This window comes from Scyliorhinus torazame, chromosome X, assembly GCF_047496885.1.
Source record: "Scyliorhinus torazame isolate Kashiwa2021f chromosome X, sScyTor2.1, whole genome shotgun sequence".
Lineage (NCBI taxonomy): Eukaryota > Metazoa > Chordata > Chondrichthyes > Carcharhiniformes > Scyliorhinidae > Scyliorhinus > Scyliorhinus torazame.
This window is the reverse complement of record NC_092738.1, coordinates 33,360,904-33,380,587: the sequence shown is the minus strand read 5'-3', so window position 1 is coordinate 33,380,587 and position 19,684 is coordinate 33,360,904. Positions and strand designations below refer to the sequence as shown.

Below are 19,684 nucleotides of genomic sequence, written 5' to 3'. Positions count from 1 at the left end.
GCTGTGTGCACGGTTACATAGAGGTGCTTCTACCCCCCCCACCCTGCCGAGCTCCACACACCCCAGAAAACAATGTGGTATTCCTTTGACCCCTTTTCACAGCATTTCAAAGTCCAGGTTTCCCTCCCCAGGTCTCTGCACAGACCCCCTACACTCCCCAAACCGGGCACAGTACTGATCCGAGCCGGTGAAATGGGAGGTTCCATGAGTCCAGCGGCGCAGTGCTGTCCATGAAGACCAGCCCAAATGGAGCTGGACGACGCAAAGTGGTGTGCCCCAGCAGAGTGCCAGTTAGTGCAACAGGTAGGCTAGTTATGTTGCACTTACCTCAAAGTGCCTTGCAAATGGAGGTGTCAGGACAAAGTTCATCTCGTGGCAGCTGGATAGAGACTTGCAAAGGGTGGGGAGAAATCCAGTTGTCACGGAACAAACAACCGATAGAAAGAGAAAGGAGGTCCTGTTGAAAGTCTTCAGCAGCTAGGCTCTAAATTAAAGAGCAGGGCCTCAAGGGTAATCCCTGAACGACTGCCTGATTCACAGGAGCAGGACAGACCAGGAGAATGAACATGTGGCTAAAGGGCTGCTGTGGGAAGGAGAGCTTCCTTTTCCTGGGATAGAAGGAGCTCTACCAATGGGATGGGCTCCATCTGAACCAGGACAGGACCCGTGTCCCAGCAGAAAGGGTCAACAGGGAGGTGGTAAAGGCGTTAAACTAGTAAAGGGGGAGCGGTGGGGGGCCTATCTACAAGAAACATAAGCAGCTAAATGTAAACAACACAAGCAGAACAACATAGAAAGTATGGGAGGACATTGACGGCAGGGAAATAAATAGTTATAGAATGAGTGTCTAATAAGATGGTTAAACACCAAGTGAGAGGAAATCCTGAAGAGTTAAAATATAGGAGGGTGGCACGGTGGCGCAGTGGTTAGCACTGCTGCCTCACGGCGCCGAGGACCCGGGTTCGAATCCCGGCCCCGGGTCACTGTCTGTGTGGAGTTTGCACATTCTCCCAGTGTCTGTGTGGGTCTCATCCCCACAGCCCAAAGATGTGCAGGGTAGGTGGATTAGCCACGCTAAATTGCCCCTTAATGGGAAGAAAAGAATTGGGTATTCATCTGTACAGCAATGCACACGGTGCCCATTATAAACCGGGGAATTAAGGATTACGGAGATCTGGCGGCAGAAAAGTCAGGACTGGGAATTAAACATTGCAGCGTACAACATATTTAGAAAAGACAGAGAGGATAAGAGGGATAATATAATGTCAGTAGAAAAAGGATGCAGCTATTAGCAAGACAAGACTAGAATCCATTAGATAGAAGTTAAAGATAAATAAGGATCAATGAAACTGATCGGTGTCGTCTACAGAAATATGGAGACAAATTAGGGAATTGAGTAAAAAACATGGAATAATAATCATGGAGAATTTCAACTACCCTGATATTAATCCATGATCTCCACATCATGGATATTAATTGGACAGAGAGGCAGCTCAAGGGGATAAGGGAATGGAGTTCCGATAATGTGTACAGGACTCCGTTCTAACCCAGTATGGAAACAGAAAACCCAACATGGGCAGGTTCATTCACGGTTAGATCTTGCAACCAGGAAATGAACCAGAGCACAAGATAAAAGCAAATTACTGCGGATGCTGGAATCTGAAACGAAAGAGAAAATGCTGGAAAATCTCAGCAAGTCTGGCAGCATCTGTAGGGAGAGAAAAAGAGCTAATGTTTCGAGTCCGAGGACTCTTTGTCAAAGCTAACAGACAGAGAAAGTGGTAAATATTTATACTGTGGAGTGAGAATGAAAGATGAGTCATAGCCACAGAAACCCAGGAAACCGGGTGCTAATGGCCACAGAAACCAGGGGGAAAGAGTGCTAATGGCAGTCCCCAGAGAGGACAAAAGGTGTGAGAGGTCAAACTGCAGGGAAACTAACATCAGAGGATGAACTGTAGATGTGGGGGAGGGGAAGGGGGAAGCAAAGAGGAGAAAGATGCAGGAAAGTTGCCTTAGTGTTGGGTCGGGTTACTGGGTTATGGGGATAGGGTGGAGGTGTGGGCTTGGGTAGGGTGCTCTTTCCAAGAGCCGGTGCAGACTCGATGGGCCGAATGGTCTCCTTCTGCACTGTAAATTCTATGATTCTATGAAAGGTGGATATGATTTGGGGGGGGGGGGGGGGAGAGAAATTAAATGTATATTAAGGAAGAAATGGTAAAAGACAGTGAAAATGAAATGAAAATAAATGGGTCGAGGTGGGGTAGAGCTGATCATCTGAAGTTGTTGAATTCGATGTTGAGACCGGAAGGCTGTAGCGTGCCTAACCGGAAGATGAGATGTTGTACCTCCAGTTTGCGTTGAGCTTCACTGGAACATTGCAGCAGGCCAAGGACAGACATGTGGGCATGGGAGCAGGGTCTTGTGTTAAAATGGCAAGCAACAGGAAGGTCAGGGTCCTGAATGCGCACAGACCGAAGATGCTCAGCAAAGCGATCACCCAGTCTGCGTTTGGTCTCTCCAATATGGAGACCACATTGGGAGCAGCGAATACAGTAGACCAAATTGGAGGAGATGCAAGTGAAACGCTGCTTAACCGGGAATGAGTGTTTTGGGCCTGGGATGTTAAGCATGGAAGAGGTAAAGGGGCAGGTGTTACACCTTCTGCGATTGCATGGGAAGGTGCCATGGGTGATGGGAGAGGTACTGGGTATGGTGGAGGAGTGGACTAGATTATCCTGGAGGGAACGGTCTCTGCGGAATGCTGACAGAGGGAGTGAAGGGAAGATGTGTTTGGTGGTGGCATCATGCTGGAGTTGGCGAAAATGGCGGAGGATTATGCTTTGAATATGGTGGCTGGTGGGATGAAATATGAGAACGAGGGGGACTCTATCCTTGTTCTGGGAGGGAGTGGAGGGGGTGAGGGTAGTGGCGCAGGAGATGGACTGCACACTGTTGAGGGTCCTGTCCACAACTGTAGGTGGGAAATCACGGTTGAACCAGAGCAGATAAGAGTGGAGGAAGATCTCGGCAAGAGTGACCACAACATAATGCACATCAAGATGAGGATCGAGAAGGACATAAGAAAGATGAAAATCGAGTTAACAGACCGGAGAAAAGATGGGAGGAGGTTTGAGTGGACCATAAACACCATCAAGGACTGGTTGGGCCGAATGGACTGTTTCTGTGCTGTAAACTTATGTCACATCTGATACTGAAGAACCCGGTGTTATCTTCTACACAATGATGGTCCCCCACAAAAGTAAACCAGCAATATGCGGAGAACTGCAATTCAGCTTTTTAAGGCCACCCACAAAATTCTACATTTGATTCCAATGAATCCAAGATGAATTATTTCAGTATGAGCACATTCTGACCTTGGATCGCTTCCTCGAGTGTCCATGGTTTTGCGTTCTCCGCTGCAATGAAACAAGGGACCACGTCAGTAAGTTCGGAAAATATTTTCTTTACTTTCACTGGCAGCATATCACAGAAGAGGAAACTGTCTTCCTGTCCTCTCCCTCAACATGGACTAACCTGGAAGCCTCATTTCCTTCATATCTTCTGATACCCAATTCTCTGGAAACAAAAGTGGTTTTGCACGTTTGTTTCAAGAGGAACTCTATTCATATTAGCTACTCCACAACCGTGTGCCAGGAGCACAGATTATATATTTGCCAGCATTTTTCATTTCTCCTGGTTCTCAAGTTCAATGTTTTACAGCACGGTAGCTTAGTGGTTAGCACAATTGCTTCACAGCTCCAGGGTCCCAGGTTCGATTCCCGGCTTGGGTCACTGTCTGTGCGGAGTCTGCACGTTCTCCCCGTGTCTGCGTGGGTTACCTCCGGGTGCTCCGGTTTCCTCCCACAGTCCAAAGATGTGCAGGTTAGGTGGATTGGCCATGTTAAATTGTCCCTTAGTGTTCAAAATTGTCCTTAGTGTTGGGTGGGGTTACTGGGTTATGGGGATAGGGTGGAGATGTTGACTTTGGGTAGGGTGCTCTTTCCAAGAGCCGGTGCAGACTCGATGGGCCGAATGGCCTCCTTCTGCGCTGTAAATTCTATGATTCTATGATTGCAGGCTTGTTGAACAGCCCAGCAGAAACATTCTGAAGTCTACTAAAGCGCCACTGTCACTAATTACAACATCACCTCAGAGAGTCATTTCACATAAAATCTCTTCCCAAATTGCGTTTACCAAGATGTTATCAAGTATAAAAACAGCAAGGTTTGAATGAGCATCCCAAATAAATATCTGTGGGTAGGTAGGTCACCAAGTCATGCACACACTTTCAAACAGCTAGCAGGCTGCCCTTGGCAGGACCCTACGGATCCTATCTCAGGGGAACGCAACGCATTGCATTCCCAACATTTAATGAAGGAAATAGGATGGTGTCAAAGACCAACTTTGTCTCGTATTTCAAGACGCACTCAATAACTGACCAAATTCAGAATTTGTTGATTGCTGTTCTAGAACAGACGCGGTGGTAGAGTTTCCACTTGGGAAAACTAGCACAATTTTCCAAAGTGCTGGATCAGGGTTTTGCTGCGATTTGCATCATCACAAACATAAAATCGACCATAAACGAGATCAATTAAGCATCGACTACAAACAACGATTTTCACCCTTGCATTAAAATATATTCCTTGATATTTTTAAGAAGGATAACCTGATCCTGCTTGATTAATGTAGCTGAAAATAGGTTTACCATGAAAAATAAGCATTTAATCCAAGTGCGTAGTCCATCATCTGTGAGTAACCTGATTTTTAAGTAACTGAAAATTATTTTGAACTATTAAACTGTTTGATGGTAGACTGGTCAGTTTTTTGCTAAATACTTAATACATTTTAAAAGATGACTACTAATGTGCTCGCACCCGAAACAAGCAGCTTAAGACCTTCCTTCGAAAGGTCACAATGAACAATTAGCAGAAACTGATCAGTGATTCAGTCGTAGGCCAGGTGGTAGAGTATCAGGCTGTTAATCTGAGGGTCTCTGCTGCTTTCAGAGAGGCAGTTGGCATTGTGGTATTGTCGCTGGACTATAGTCCAGCGACCCTGGACAATGCTCTGGGGACCTCTGGTATGGCCTGGTATGGAGGGCATTAGCTATGAGGAGCGGTTGAATAAACTCGGTTTGTTCTCACTGGAACGAAGGAGGTTGAGGGGAGACCTGATAGAGGTCTACAAAATTATGAGGGGCATAGACAGAGTGGATCGTCATAATTTTTTCCCAGGGTAGAGGGGTCAATTACTAGGGGGCATAGGTTTAAGGTGAGAGGGGCAAGGTTTAGAGGAGATGTACGAGGCAAGTTCTTTACACAGAGGGTAGTGGGTGCCTGGAACTCGCTGCCGAAGGAGGTGGTCACAGTAAGAAGTCTTACAACACCAGATTAAAGTCCAACAGGTTTGTTTCAAACACTAGCTTTCGGAGCACTGCTCCTTCCTCAGGTGAAGGAGGTGGTGGAAGCAGGGACGATAGTGACGATTATCTTGACAAATACATGAATAGGATGGGAATAGGGGGATACGGACCCCGGAAGTGTAGAAGATTTTAGTTGAGACGGGCAGCATGGTCGGCACGGGCTTGGAGGGCCGAAGGGCCTGTTTCTGTGCTGTATTCTTTGACCCGGGTCCAAATCCCGCCATGACAGATGGCGAAATCTGAATTCATATTTTTGGGTTCCTCCTTGGGGCCGAGTGATATTAGGCCACTGAACTGGTAAAGCACAAGCTTAGAGCAACTCTCTGGGGTTTCTGACTTGAATTCCAGTACACTAGATGGCGGAAGAAGAAAAAAAAAAATCACCCTGTGGTGGGGGAGAGGGAAAGAGGGAGAGGGAGAGAGAGAGAGAAAAAGAGTGGGAGAGTGAGAGGGAGAGAGAGAGAGAGAGAAAGAGAGAACAAAAAGCAGCAGGGGTATTTGGAAAAGCTTATTCATGCAGCAAGTGAAATGTAGAGAGTGTGGTGGGGACAGGGGCAATTCAGGCTTTCAAAAGGAAATCCCTACCTGAAAAGGAAACATTTGCAGGGCCACGGGGAAAAGATCTACTGCTCCTTAAGGGGGCCAACAGCGACACAATAGGCCAAATGGCCTCCTACAGAGCTGTAACAATTCTATAATCTTTTGTGCTTGTTTGGCTGAAAACAAGTGGAACATAGCAAGCAGCCTGTATTGACTCCTTAATCGTCAAACCCACTTTCAAATGGATATAGTGACAAAGTCAAAAAGCATTAAAAGGATTGAATGGAGAATAAACCACTGTCATTTTTGTAATCAGTTGCAGCAACAAACTCTCAACGGTCATATATGCCACGGGCCCGGTGCAGAGTAGTCCTCACTCTTCTCCACAATAGGATCTCACAACAGAGAGGAATTTTCCTCTTTTGGTGCACCAGCCCTCCTTGAAGCTCCTCCCATTCTGAATGACAATTCCAAACTGATCTTTTGCACCATGGGCCCATTGCCGGAAATGTCTGTAAGACTATCCAAATGAATTTCCTGAAGCAATCGTCCAGCCAGTCAGCAGACACAGAGGACTTTCCCATCACGACCAGCCCTAGTCCCAGAGGTGAGAGGAGTGTTAAATCTCTGCACCGTCAGGAAATGATGGGCTGGATTCTCCAGTCCCCCAGCAGTGTTTTCCCCGGGTGGCGTGCCGTTTGCTGGCGGTGGGATTCTATCTTCCCACCGCTTGCCAATGGGATTTCCATTGTAACCACCCCCACGGCACCAGGAATCCCGTGGGCGGGAGAGCACTGCCAGAGAGAAAAGAGACTCCAATGACCGAGGAATTCAGACCAATATACGAGAATACTGTTAAGCACTCCACCTTAATATCCAGTGCCAGATGTGTCCACAAGGGCTATCAAACATATATCCTGAAAAACATTCGCGTCAAAACAGCTTAAGGGAGCAAGAGAGGCACAAATATCAGGACTGCTTCTCTTAGCCGCAAACTTCTCACCTGTGCATTTGAGTCTTCATCTTTTTCCACTTCCTCCTTACTGGATGTTCTGAACGCAGATTTATTTTTAATTAACGATTCCTCCACCAATTTCTTCTCAGATTCCTTCATGATTTCCAAAGTTTCTTGAGTGTTATTACTATTGGACATCTTCAGAATGTGAAAATAATTGAGGGTGTGCTAGACAGCAGAAGCCTGAAACAAATAACAGATATATAGGAAATGAAATGAAATTAAATGAAAATCGCTTATTGTCACAAGTCGGCTTCAAATTAAGTTACTGTGAAAAGCCCCTAGTCGCCACATTCCGGCGCCTGTTCGGGGAGGCTGGTACGGGAATGCGTATTGGTATGATGCAGGTAAAAAAATAAAGCTACTAGTTGGGACCTTTGAAATGTATTTACAAATATTGATATTTCCTCTTACAATATGTTCAGGATTTGGACAACAGCCATCACTTGTTAATAGTCATAGATTTCCTCTCGAGTATTTCTGCATCAACACTTTTTTCATTGAGCTGTGCAGTGCATCACCCTTGTTAAGTAATGGGTTAAGAGTTAAGTAATGCATTAAGAGACATTGCAATTAGTTATCTCATTTATGTTAAGTATCCAATGATTGACACTGATATGTAAAGGGGCTTCAGGTGGCCTCTGTCAGGTGGTGTGTTGTTGGGAGTTTTGTGCAGAGGCTGTGGAAGTGAAATAAATGGTGTTTGCGGAGAAGGAACAGGACTTCTGACTTTTCATACAACGGTAACTAAAACGTTTAACACCCTTGGCTCAGTGGTACCCCTCTTATCTCCAAGTCAGAAGTCATAGGTTTAAGCCCCATTTCAAAGGTATCAATAAAAAATAGCTACACTGACACTTCAGTGTAGTTAAGTGCCATCTTTCAGATGAAATATTGAACTGAGCCCTGTATGTCCCCCTCAGGTAGACACAAAAGATCCTGGGGCACGATTTGAAAATCAGCAGGGGGAAGTATCCCTAGTGTCCTGACCATCATTTAATTACTCAACCAGCATCATTAAGGGTGGCACGGTAGCACAGTGGTTAGCACTGTTGCTTCAGAGCGCCAGGGTCCCAGGTTCGATTCCCGGCTTGGGTCACTGTCTGTGCGGAGTCTGCACGTTCTCCCAGTGTCTGCGCGGGTTTCCTCCGGGTGCTCCGGCCTCCCACAAGTCCCGAAAGACGTGCTGTTAGGTGAATTGGACATTCTGAATTCTCCCTCTGTGTACCCGAACAGGCACCAGAATGTGGCGACTAGGGGCTTTTCACAGTAACTTCATTGCAGTGTTAATGCAAGCCTACTTGTGACAATAATAAAGATTATTTGGTCCTGATCACATGGCTAGTCTTGGGAGCATGCTGTATGAAAGGTGGCTGCCACATATCCTACAACAGAGGTACTTGGTTGGCTGCAGAGCATTTTGGGACATTGAGAGATTGAAATGCACTGTATAAACAAATGTATTTCTTCCTCTACAATTTGATTGGTTCATTACTAATCACATGCTCTGTTACAACTCGTGCACCGATACAGGGATTTGCACATCCAGTATATCAGGGTGTCACCTTCATTATCAGCACTGAAATCATTTCTTGCTTGGAAACTGCCCATTTTAGTAACTGCCCGTTTTCGTAATTCCCTTCAGCAAATGTCTCCAGATGCTTTATCCAGCTTCATGGGGCAGTGTGTCAGGTTACGTCACACCTGGATACGGGCAGCAGTTGTGCAGGAACTGTGTCAGCCAGCTGGATGGGCGAGTGTGACATTTTCTCTCCCCAGCCCAGGGCTGTTGAGGTCATAGATGACTTCCAAAAGAGCACTTCTTACAATTTTTAAAATGCTTTTACTTAAACCGTCCCATTAATATTCAATATTAAGGCTGAGAATGACACCCTTGAGACCAAAACAAAAATCTTAAACTTAACGGTAATAACATCGGTCTGAGCAGAGAGCTGGCGCAGGTCTATTCGGTAAATAGGCAGAAAGGTCTGGTGATAAATGAACGACACAAAATCATTCAATAAAATCTCAACGAGAAAAGTCCATCTCCGGTTTACTAGGGAAGTTAAAGAAAGCATTTGATTAAAATGTAAAGCTTATAATGTTGCGAAGAGTAGTAAACCAGAGGGTTGGGAAAGTTTTAAAAATTAGCCAAAAATATGAAAACAGACTGCAAGAGCTTGAAACAAGTATATACGGAGAATAAACTCAATTAATTAGCACTGAGAGGAGGAGAAACGTCAAAGGGCTGGAATTCTCTACCCCAGAAGGCCTTGGATGCTCTATCCTTGTGTATATTGCAAGGACCCTTCCTCTTTATTCTCTTTATGGAATGGGAGCACATGCAGATCAAAGCTGAGCACGGGATTTGATACCCACAGCAAGGCCTGGACCAGGAGATTCTAGGAGTTATGGTTTGCTGTTGCAGCTTGTTGTAAATAGTATTTCTGCAGGTAAATAAATAGTTGTTGCCTTTATCCACTGGTGGTTGCCCAGAGTTTGCGTCACTACAATGTGGGAGCTTGCTGTGTGCTGATTGGCTGCCATGTTTCCAACGTCAATCACAACAGTGAGTATAGTTTGAAAAGTACTTCATTGGCTCTGAAGGGTTTTGGGATGTCCTGAGGTCACGATACAAACGGAAATATTGCTTCCTGATATTGGAAGATCTAAAATGGAGGGATTACTAAGCACGGTAGTTTGAGTGATTGAACACTCATGTAGTGTAATTAATCCAGGGCATTTCATTCATGTTGTCATTTCAACTGTGCATCTTAATCAGCTTTCTTTGCAATCAGATCTAAACCCATCCTTGCTAGTCTCCCTGTCACAAGCATTCCCTAGATTTATTTTCCTGACTATAAGTTATTCAAAGAATTTTCATTATTAATGAGATGCCTTTGTGAAAAATGTTATTAAATTCAAAATATTAGCAATGGAAAGAACACCTGAGGAGTATATCAATAATGGTTAAAGTTTCAAAGCTCAGCAACAGGAGTCAACTCCTCGAAAGTAATTTGTTGGATGAAAAAAAACAAATTTGCCATTAATTTGAATTTAACATACGTAACACAGCAGCGGGAGAATTAACTTGCTAAAAAAAAAGAATTGCTGGGTAATTGCATTTAAGATGCTGTGAATTAGCAGCAGACTGACTGTACTTAACTACTTAATCCACAAGGTGCCTGAGCAGTGACCTCAAAAGGAACAGACCAGGTTAGCAGTTAAACACTACCTTCATGTTCCAAATCTACAAGAGAAAACCCACCAGTCGTGATCTGCGTGAATAAACACAGTCACACTTCAGCAGTCACATTTCACCGAGACAAGTTTCTCATAAGTGCACTAATTGGCTTGAATTTGAGATCTGCGACAAATGAAAACCAAAGAAAGGTGCCAAAGAAAAGGAGGAACAAAACTATAAATCAGCAGCAAGCTGAAATGATGGAATTTAACCCTGAAAAGTGTGAGGTGATCCACTCTGGAAGGAGTAATGTGACAAGGAGGTATATTGTGAAAGGCCCGACACTGGGAAGCTCCAAGGAGTACTGTGTGCAATTCTGGTCGCCACATTATAGGAAGGATGTGATTGCACTGGAGGGGGTGCAGAGGAGATTCACCAGGATGTTGCCTGGGATGGAACATTTCAGTTATGAAGCGAGGTTGGACAGGCTTGGGCTGTTTTCTCTGAAGCAGAGAAGACTGAGGGGCGGCCTGATCGAGGTGGACAAGATTATGTGGGGCATGGACAGGGTGGGTAGGGAGCAGCTGTTCCCCTTAGTTGAAGGGTCAGTTACGAGGGGGAAACAAGTTCAAGTTGAGGGGCGGGAGGTTCAAGGGGGATTTGAGGAAAAACGTTTTTACCCAGTGGGCGGTGAGGGTCTGGAACGCACGGCCTGGGAGGGGGGTAGGGGTGGGTCTGGAACGCACGGCCTGGGAGGGGGGTAGGGGCGGGTTGCCTCACATCCTTTACAAAGTACCTGGATGGGCACTTGGCACGTCTTAACATTCAAGGCTATGGACCAAGCGCTGGCCAATGGGGTTAGGAAGGCGGGTCAGGTGTTTTTCATGTGTCAGTGCAGACTCGATGGGCCTCGTCTGCACTGTATTATCTGTATTCTTCTGTGATTCTGTGAAGATACTTCTTGTGCAATTAATGAGGAAGGGAAGCAACAACAAATTATTTTAAAAATCCATTCAAATAGAATCATAGAATCCCTACAGAGCAGGAGCAGGCCATTTGGCCCATCAGGTCTGCACCAAGCCTCTGAAAGAGCACCCTGCCTAAGCCCACTCCCCTGCCCTATCCCCGTAACCTCACCTAACCTGCACATCTTTGGACACTAAGGGCAATTTATCATGGCCAATCCACCTAACCTGCACATCTTTGGACACTAAGGGCAATTTATCATGGCCAATCCACCTAACCTGCACATCTTTGGACACTAAGGGACAATTTATCATGGCCAATCCACCTAACCTGCACATTTTTGGACACTAAGGGACAATTTATCATGGCCAACCCACCTAACCTGCACATCTTTGGACACTAAGGGACAATTTAACATGGCCAATCCACCTAACCTGCACATCTTTGGACACTAAGGACAATTTAGCATGGCCAATCTACCTAACTTGGACACTAAGGGGCAATTTAGCATGACCATTCCACCTAACCTGCACATCTTTGGACACTAAGGACAATTTATCATGGTCAATCCACCTAACCTGCACATCTTTGGACTGTGGGAGGAAACCGGAGCACCCGGAGGAAACCCACGCACACACGGGGAGAACGTGCAAACTCCACACAGTCAGTGACCCGAGGTCGGAATTGAACCCGGGTCCCTGGCGCTGTGAGGCATTCAGGAAACAGATAATTCACAATAAAATCACCAAAATTAAACATAGTCTCGTTTGAGTTTGAACTCTCTCTATTAAGGGTTCTTTTGTTATTACATTTAGAGTACCCAATTATTTTTTTTTCCAAGGGGCAATTTAGCGTGGCCAATCCACCTACCCTGCACATCTTTGGGTTGTGGGAGTGAAACCCACACAGGCACGGGGAGAATGTGCAAACTCCACACAGACAGTGACCCAGGACCGGGGTTCGAACCCGGGACCTCAGCGCCGCAGTCCCGGTGCTAACCACTGCGCCGCCGTGCTGTCTCTATTAAGGGTTTTATCTCCCAGAACTGTGTTGTCCTTTCAGGGAATAGAACTGTCTATATTACTGCCATAATATCGGGTCTGAATGAAGAGGTTCAACCAGAAAACAGCCTATAACTGCCAGAACTCACTAACGCTATTCTGTAGACAGAATTGCCAGTATACAGTGTGAGGACTGTGACCGTAACTTACAGCAGGGAACAAGAACAAAGAACAAAGAAAATTACAGCACAGGAACAGGCCCTTCGGCCCTCCCAGCCTGCGCCGATCCAGATCCTTTATCCAAACCTGTCTTCTATTTTCCAAGGATCTACTTCCCTCTGTTCCCCGCCCGTTCATATATCTGTCTAGATGCATCTTAAATGATGTTATCGTGCCCGCCTCTACCACCTCCGCTGGCAAAGCGTTCCAGGCACCCACCACCCTCTGCGTAAAAAACTTTCAACGCACATCTCCCTTAAACTTTCCCCCTCTCACCTTGAAATCGTGACCCCTTGTAATTGACACCCCCACTCTTGGAAAAAGCTGGTTGCTATCCACCCTGTCCATACCTCTTATAATTTTGTCGACTTCAATCAGGTCCCCCCTCAACCTCCGTCTTTCCAACTAAAACAATCCTAATCTACTCAACCTTTCTTCATAGCTAGCACCCTCCATACCAGGCAACATCCTGGTGAACCTCCTCTGCACCCTCTGTAAAGCATCCACATCCTTCTGGTAATGTGGCGACCAGAACTGCACGCAGTATTCTAAATGTGGCCTAACCAAAGTCCTATACAACTGTAACATGACCTGCCGACTCTTGTATTCAATACCCCGTCCGATGAAGGCAAGCATGCTGTATGCCTTCTTGACCACTATCGACCTGTGATGCCACCTTCAGGATACAATGGACCTGAACTCCCAGATCTCTCTGTACATCAATTTTCCCCAGGACTCTTCCATTGACCGTATAGTCCGCTCTTGAATTAGATCTTCCAAAATGCATCACCTCGCATTTGCCTGGATGGAACTCCAGCTGCCATTTCTCTGCCCAACTCTCCAATCTATCTATATTTTGCTGTATTCTCGGACAGTCCTCCTCGCTATCTGCAACTCCACCAATCTTAGTATCATCTGCAAACTTGCTAATCAGACCACCTATACCTTCATCCAGATCATTTATGTATATCACAAACAACAGTGGTCCGAGCACGGATCCCTGTGGAACACCATTAGTCACCTTTCCCCATTTTGAGACACTCCCTTCCACCACTACTCTCTGTCTCCTGTTGCCCAGCCAGTTCTTTATCCATCTAGCTAGTACACCCTGAACCCCATACAACTTCACTTTTTCCATCAACCTGCCATGGGAAACTTGATCAAACGCCTTACTGAAGTCCATGTACATGACATCTACAGACCTTCCCTCATCAATTAACGTTGTCACTTCCTCAAAGAATTCTATTAGGTTTGTAAGACATGACCTTCCCGGCACAAAACCATGCTGCCTATCACTGATAAGTCTATTTTCTTCCAAATGTGAATAGATCCTATCCCTCAGTATCTTCTCCAACAGTTTGTCTACCACTGACGTCAAGCTCACAGGTCTATAATTCCCTGGATTATCCCTGCTACCTTTCTTAAACAAAGGGACAACATTAGCAATTCTCCAGTCCTCCGGGACCTCACCCGTGCTCAAGGATGCTGCAAAGATATCTGTTAAGGCCCCAGCTATTTCTTCCCTCGCTTCCCTCAGTAACCTGGGATAGATCCCATCCGGACCTGGGGACTTGTCCACCTTCATGCCTTTTAGAATACCCAAAACTTCCCCCTTCCTTATGCCGACTTGACCTAGAGTATTTAAACATCCATCCTTAGCCTCAACATCCGTCATGTCCCTCTCCTTGGTGAATACCGATGCAAAGTACTCATTCAGAATCTCACCCATTTCCTCTGACTCCACGCATAAATTCCCTCTTTTGTCTTTGAGTGGGCCAATCCTTTCTCTAGTTACCCTCTTGCTCCTTATATACGAATAAAAGGCTTTTGGATTTTCCTTAACCCTGTTAGCCAAAGATATTTCATGACCCCTTTTAGCCCTCTTTATTGCGCGTTTGAGATTTGTCCTACTTTCTCGATATTCCTCCAAAGCTTCATCAGATTTAAGTCGCCTAGATCTTATGTATGCTTCCTTTTTCATCTTAGCTAGTCTCACAATTCCACCCGTCATCCATGGTTCCCTAATCTTGCCATTTCTATCCCTCATTTTCACAGGGACATGTCTGTCCTGCACTCTAATCAACCTTTCCTTAAAAGACTCCCAGATTTCAAATGTGGATTTACCCTTAAAGAGCTGCTCCCAATCCACATTCCCTAGCTCCTGCTGAATTTTGTTATACTTGGCCTTTCCCCAATTTAGCACTCTTTCTTTCGGACCACTCTCGTCTTTGTCCATGAGTATTCTAAAACTTACGGAATTGTGATCGCTATTCCTAAAGTAATCACCGACTGAAACTTTAACCACCTGGCTGGGATCATTCCCCAATACCAGGTCCAGTATGGCCCCTTCCCGAGTTGGACTATTTACATACTGCTCTAAAAAATTCTCCTGGATGCTCCTTACAAATTCTGCTCCATCTACGCCTCCAACACTACATGAGTCCCATTCAATGTTGGGGAAGTTAAAATCTCCCATCACGACCATCTTATTGCTCCTACATTTTTCTATAATTTGTCTCCGTATTTGTACCTCTACTTCACGCTCGCTTTTGAGAGGCCTGTAGTAAAGTCCCAACAATGTTAGTGCACCCTTCCTATTTCTTAGCTCTACCCATATTGCCTCAGTGCTCGAATCCTCCACAGTGCCCTCCTTAATAATAGCTGTGATATCATCTCTGACCGGTAATGCAACTTCTCCACCCCTTTTACCTCCCTCTCTATCCCCCCTGAAGCATCTATACCCTGGGATATTTAGTTGCCAGTCTTGCCCTTCCCTCAACCAAGTCTCCGTAATACCAATAACATCATATTCCCAGGTGCTAATCCAAGCCCTAAATTCATCTGCCTTACCTGCTACACTTCTCGCATTGAAACAAATGCACCTCAGACCACCTGTCCCTTTGCGTTCATCATCTCTTCCCTGTCTACTCTTCCCCTTAGCCACATTAAGTTTATTATCTAGTACCTTACTGGCTTTAGTTGCTGCCTCTTTACTGACCTCTAACTTCCTAATCTGGTTCCCATCCCCCTGCCACATTAGGAGGGTGGAACAGAACACAGCAGCATTCTTTTAAAAACTGACTTGGCATCAACACTGGTCATTTAGAGCACGTCAGAACTTAGCAGTTATGTACATTTGCTTCCATCAATATAACCACCGGCTCACCATGAACCACTCCACTGAAGGTCACAAGATAATTAGAGATGTGGCAGTGCCTATGACCCATCTTAATCCATCCATCCAGAATAGTCCTAGCAGCTTCCAAATGATTCTCCAGTGTTTTCTGCTCGACTACTCTGGCCGATAATAATAGCAATCTTTATTGTCACAAGTAGGCTTACATTAACACTGCAATGAAGTTACTGTGAAAAGCCCCTAGTCTCCACACTCCGGCGCCTGTTCGGGTACACGGAGGGAGAATTCAGAATGTCCAATTCACCCAACAGCATGTCTTTCGGGACTTGTGGGAGGAAACCGGAGCACCCGGAGGAAACCCACGCAGACACGGGGAGAACGTGCAGACTCCGCACAGACAGTGACCCAAGCCGGGAATCGAACCTGGGACCCTGAAGCTGTGAAGCAACAGTGCTAACCACTGTGCTACCGCGCCGACAATGTATTAATCACTTCATAAGAAGACATTCCTGTCATCAGTCCTGTATTTGCTGTCTATTTCTGAACCTGTGGTCCCTCATCTTACTCTTTCAACTGAACGTCATTTTGCAGATTTACCTCAAACATACTCCAAATGGCTTGCAATGTTACGGACAACACTTCTCAGATGGGCCTCCAGTCTTTTCTGATAACCTCTGATGCTAGCTCTAAACCCGTATGGCTCTTTCTGCTCTGTCTCCAAAGCTTGAATATCTCCCTTGTTCCTCAGTAACTGGAAATGGGCGGAGTACTTGAGGGCAGGTCTGACTATGAGCACTGCTCAGTTTGATCACAACTTCTTGTGACTTGTATCCTACTGCTCTGGCCTGTAATTCACTGGCTTTGTTGCCATGTATTGTTCAGACATAGTGAACATTTTGGTGAACAAGACTGTTTTCAACTGTAGCTACTGCCACAAACATTCATCGAGGTGCGTTGTCCATTTTTCTTCCTATATGCCATGTAGATTACTCCAAAATAACTTCAAAGTTGAATTAAATGTACCAAACAATCAGATGTGAATTTGAAAGTAGGTCATGGCCCTGACACCCATGTGGAGAAATTGCTCCCAATTAAAAGAAGAATGTAAATGGTGACATTCTGGAACACATAAAAGGAATGTTAGACAAATCTATGGGAGATATTTGAGAATCTTTACCCGTACAGGATCTGCAAAGACAAAGGGTCCAGGCAAACCTAGCCAGTTCAGAAAAACTTGAAATCCGTACCAGGAGCTGTCGCCTGTAGCAATTTTGTGCTGAACCCGTATCACATAAAAAGCAAATGCTCCTTTTGTGGTCAAAGAAGTGGTGCCTCAACGGAATTGGACCTGTTCAGTGCCTTCCAATGTGCATCTCATGTTGCTGATAGTTGTGGAGTTCTCTGGATCGAGTACGGTAGGTCTATGGTCAAAGCATGCCGCTGTCTCTCCTGAGCTCCCTGTGGATAGAAAAGGCAAGCTATTAGATCATATAAATTTTACTTTTCATGGGCCCCATCTGTCAAAACTGCTCCATTAACAATGGCTGTTTGAACAGCTTTTGTTTCCAACACTAAATGTTCATGGGAGGACAAAGTGACTATAGTGCCTTTAACCAAACTTGCAGGATGAATAGAGAAGCAGTGAGAATCCGCTTTTTGTCCAACGTCCTTAAAAAAAAAACACACGACCAACAGTGACAGCCATGGCTCAATTGGCAGCATAACCCCCAAGTTCAAAGGTTGAGGCTGCAAGTCCCATTCCAAAACGTGGGCGCGTAAGTTGAAGCTGACACACCCAGTGCAGTCCGAGGGAGTGCAGAGGAGCAGTCTATCAGATGAAACTAAAGCCCATACTGCCTAATTAGGTGGATGGAAGCGTTCCCATGGCACTATGCTGACCAAGAGTGAGGGAGATCTGCCCTGCGTCATGGCAAATATTTATTCCTCAATCAACATCCCAGAAACAAGATATCCGCTGGTTATCACATCGCTGTTTGTGGGATCTTGCTGAGCGTCAATTGGCTGCTGCATTTCCTATATTACAACAGTAACTATCCTTCAAAAAAGTACATCATTAGCACTTTGGATGTCTGGTGGTCATGAATGGCGCGACATAAAGTATTTTCTTTTTTAACAGAGGCATATTTTAGGATTAAGTCGCGCCACTTCCTAAATGAGCATTGGATACATTAAGTGTGCATTGACAGGCAATGTGCAAGGTAACGCAAATCATACATTAGGAAGGACAAACAATCAAACCCCAAAGATCACAATTTGGACACTAGATTCAATAGAAGTGGGGCAGCATGGTAGCACACGTGGCTGGGACAGTTGCTTCACAGCGCCAGGGTCCCAGGTTCGATTCCCTGCTGGGTCACTGTCTGTGCAGAGTCTGCACGCTCTCCCAGTGTCTGCGTGGGTTTCCTCCGGGTGCTCCGGTTTCCTCCCACAGTCCAAAGATGTGCAGGTTAGGTGGATTGGCCATGATAAATTGTCCCTTAGTGTCCAAAAAGGTTAGGAGGGGTCATTGGGTTATGGGGATAGGATAGAAGTGATGGCTTAAGTGGGTCGGTGCAGACTCAATGGGCCGAATGGCCTCCTTCTGCACTGTAGGTTCTATTCTGTGCAAATATGAACCCGAACACAAAAGCACCATCCAGCCTCGATCCATAATGTTTTGCAGTTAGTAATCTAAAGTTTCTAAAACAGAACGTGATCTGAAGTGAGGGAATTTGCAAGAATCAGAAAGGAGTTAATTGCAAATTGAACCCCCTCCCACCCACCCGGTGAACTGCTCATACATTTTACACCATATTGTTCTTGCATGACTACTTTCCTCTCGATCGCAAACAGCTTGAGTTTTCAAAGCCAAAAGCTTGAGGGAAACTTGCTTTGTGTTGGACTTCATTATTAACCCAAGCTGTGAAATGGTTTGAGTGGATTTTATGGACTTCATAAAGATTTACGTCACGTTCTGTATGATTGAAATGCTTTCCTTCAATTTGAAGGCAAGGAATATAGGAAGATTGTGTTGCATGACTTTAAGGAGCCATTTGTCTGTTGATACCATCTCAACGATGGAGTTTGCTCAAGTACAGAAAGTTTCTGTGTTTGCTGCATGTCATATTCCAGATGTGACAGATGGGCAGCAGTTGTCTAGTAATTTCAATCAAACTGTGCTACCGTACTGCCTCTGCACTTGTAAGGACTTGACCTCAATTGATACGACAAAAGTGCTGCTCATGACATGCTAGGAAATTCACACGTTATGATATTTGTATCATTTGGTGTCCGTTTTGAGCCGAAACGCTCGCATTGTTAGCAATCACCTATCCCAAACCCAAATGCCACCCACCCATAGCTCAGTTATCAGTAACTGCTGGGAACATTTAAGAAAACCTCTCTTTGCTGCATTTCATCAGCTCCTTTACATCGGCAATTTGGGAGCATGGGAAACCCTTGGAGTGAAATGACAGACAAACTTATCTGTTGATTCCTTTCCATTGTTGGAATTGAAATCCAGGTAACTCAGACTTGATGGGTCGAATGGTCTCCTTCTGCACTGTAGCACAGTGGTTAGCACTATTGCTTCACAGCGTCAGGAACCCGGGTTCAATTCCAGCCTCGGGTAACTGTGTGGAGTCTGCACGTTCTCCCAGTGTCTGCGTGGGTTTCCTCCGGGTGCTCAGGTTTCCTCCCACAGTCCAAGGATGTCCAGTTTAGGTGGATTGGCCATGATCAATTGCCCGGAGTGTCCAAAAAGGTTGGTTGGAGTTATGGGGAAAGGGTGGAGGTGTGGGCTTGGGTAGGGTGCTCGTTCCAAGGGCCGGTGCAGACTCGATGGGCCGAATGGCCTCCTTCTGTAATGTAAATTCTAAACCTAAAGATCCTGTGAGTCCTGCTCTCGTTCTCTCCTGGTGTGTGCAAAAGACAATACACTGTCCAATGCTAATAGCAGACTAATCATGCTCACTATAAAACATGGGGACCATATTTGGATTCCCACATGGAATACACAAGCTGTGGCCTGAAATAAATTAACTAAATATCACAGCCGTGGTCCAGGCGGTGAGTTGAGGGATCAGTTGGGTGCAATAATTTACGGAGATGAAAGTTAGTTTTAACAGACACATTAAGTACATTTTTCACCACACATTAATTTTGATAATGGAAAGTCAGAATAAAAATCATGAAATTA

General features: G+C 45.4%; 1 protein-coding gene across 6 annotated transcripts in view; it reads right to left on the bottom strand.

Moving 5' to 3' along the window:
* Positions 1-19,684, bottom strand: part of r3hdm2 (R3H domain containing 2) — a 325,172-nt gene that overhangs the window by 164,074 nt on the left and 141,414 nt on the right. For 5 of the 6 annotated variants that reach the window (XM_072494033.1, XM_072494029.1, XM_072494034.1 and 2 more), the window contains 3 exons: positions 16,734-16,944; positions 6,969-7,163; positions 3,378-3,419 (listed from right to left, as the gene is read on the bottom strand). In XM_072494033.1, the coding sequence (XP_072350134.1) occupies positions 3,378-3,419; positions 6,969-7,118 (192 nt within the window). In that variant the 5' untranslated portion in view covers positions 7,119-7,163; positions 16,734-16,944. Of the gene's footprint in view, positions 1-3,377; positions 3,420-6,968; positions 7,164-16,663; positions 16,682-16,733; positions 16,945-19,684 lie in introns of those variants that run through there. The other variant, XM_072494032.1, reaches the window with a different exon arrangement.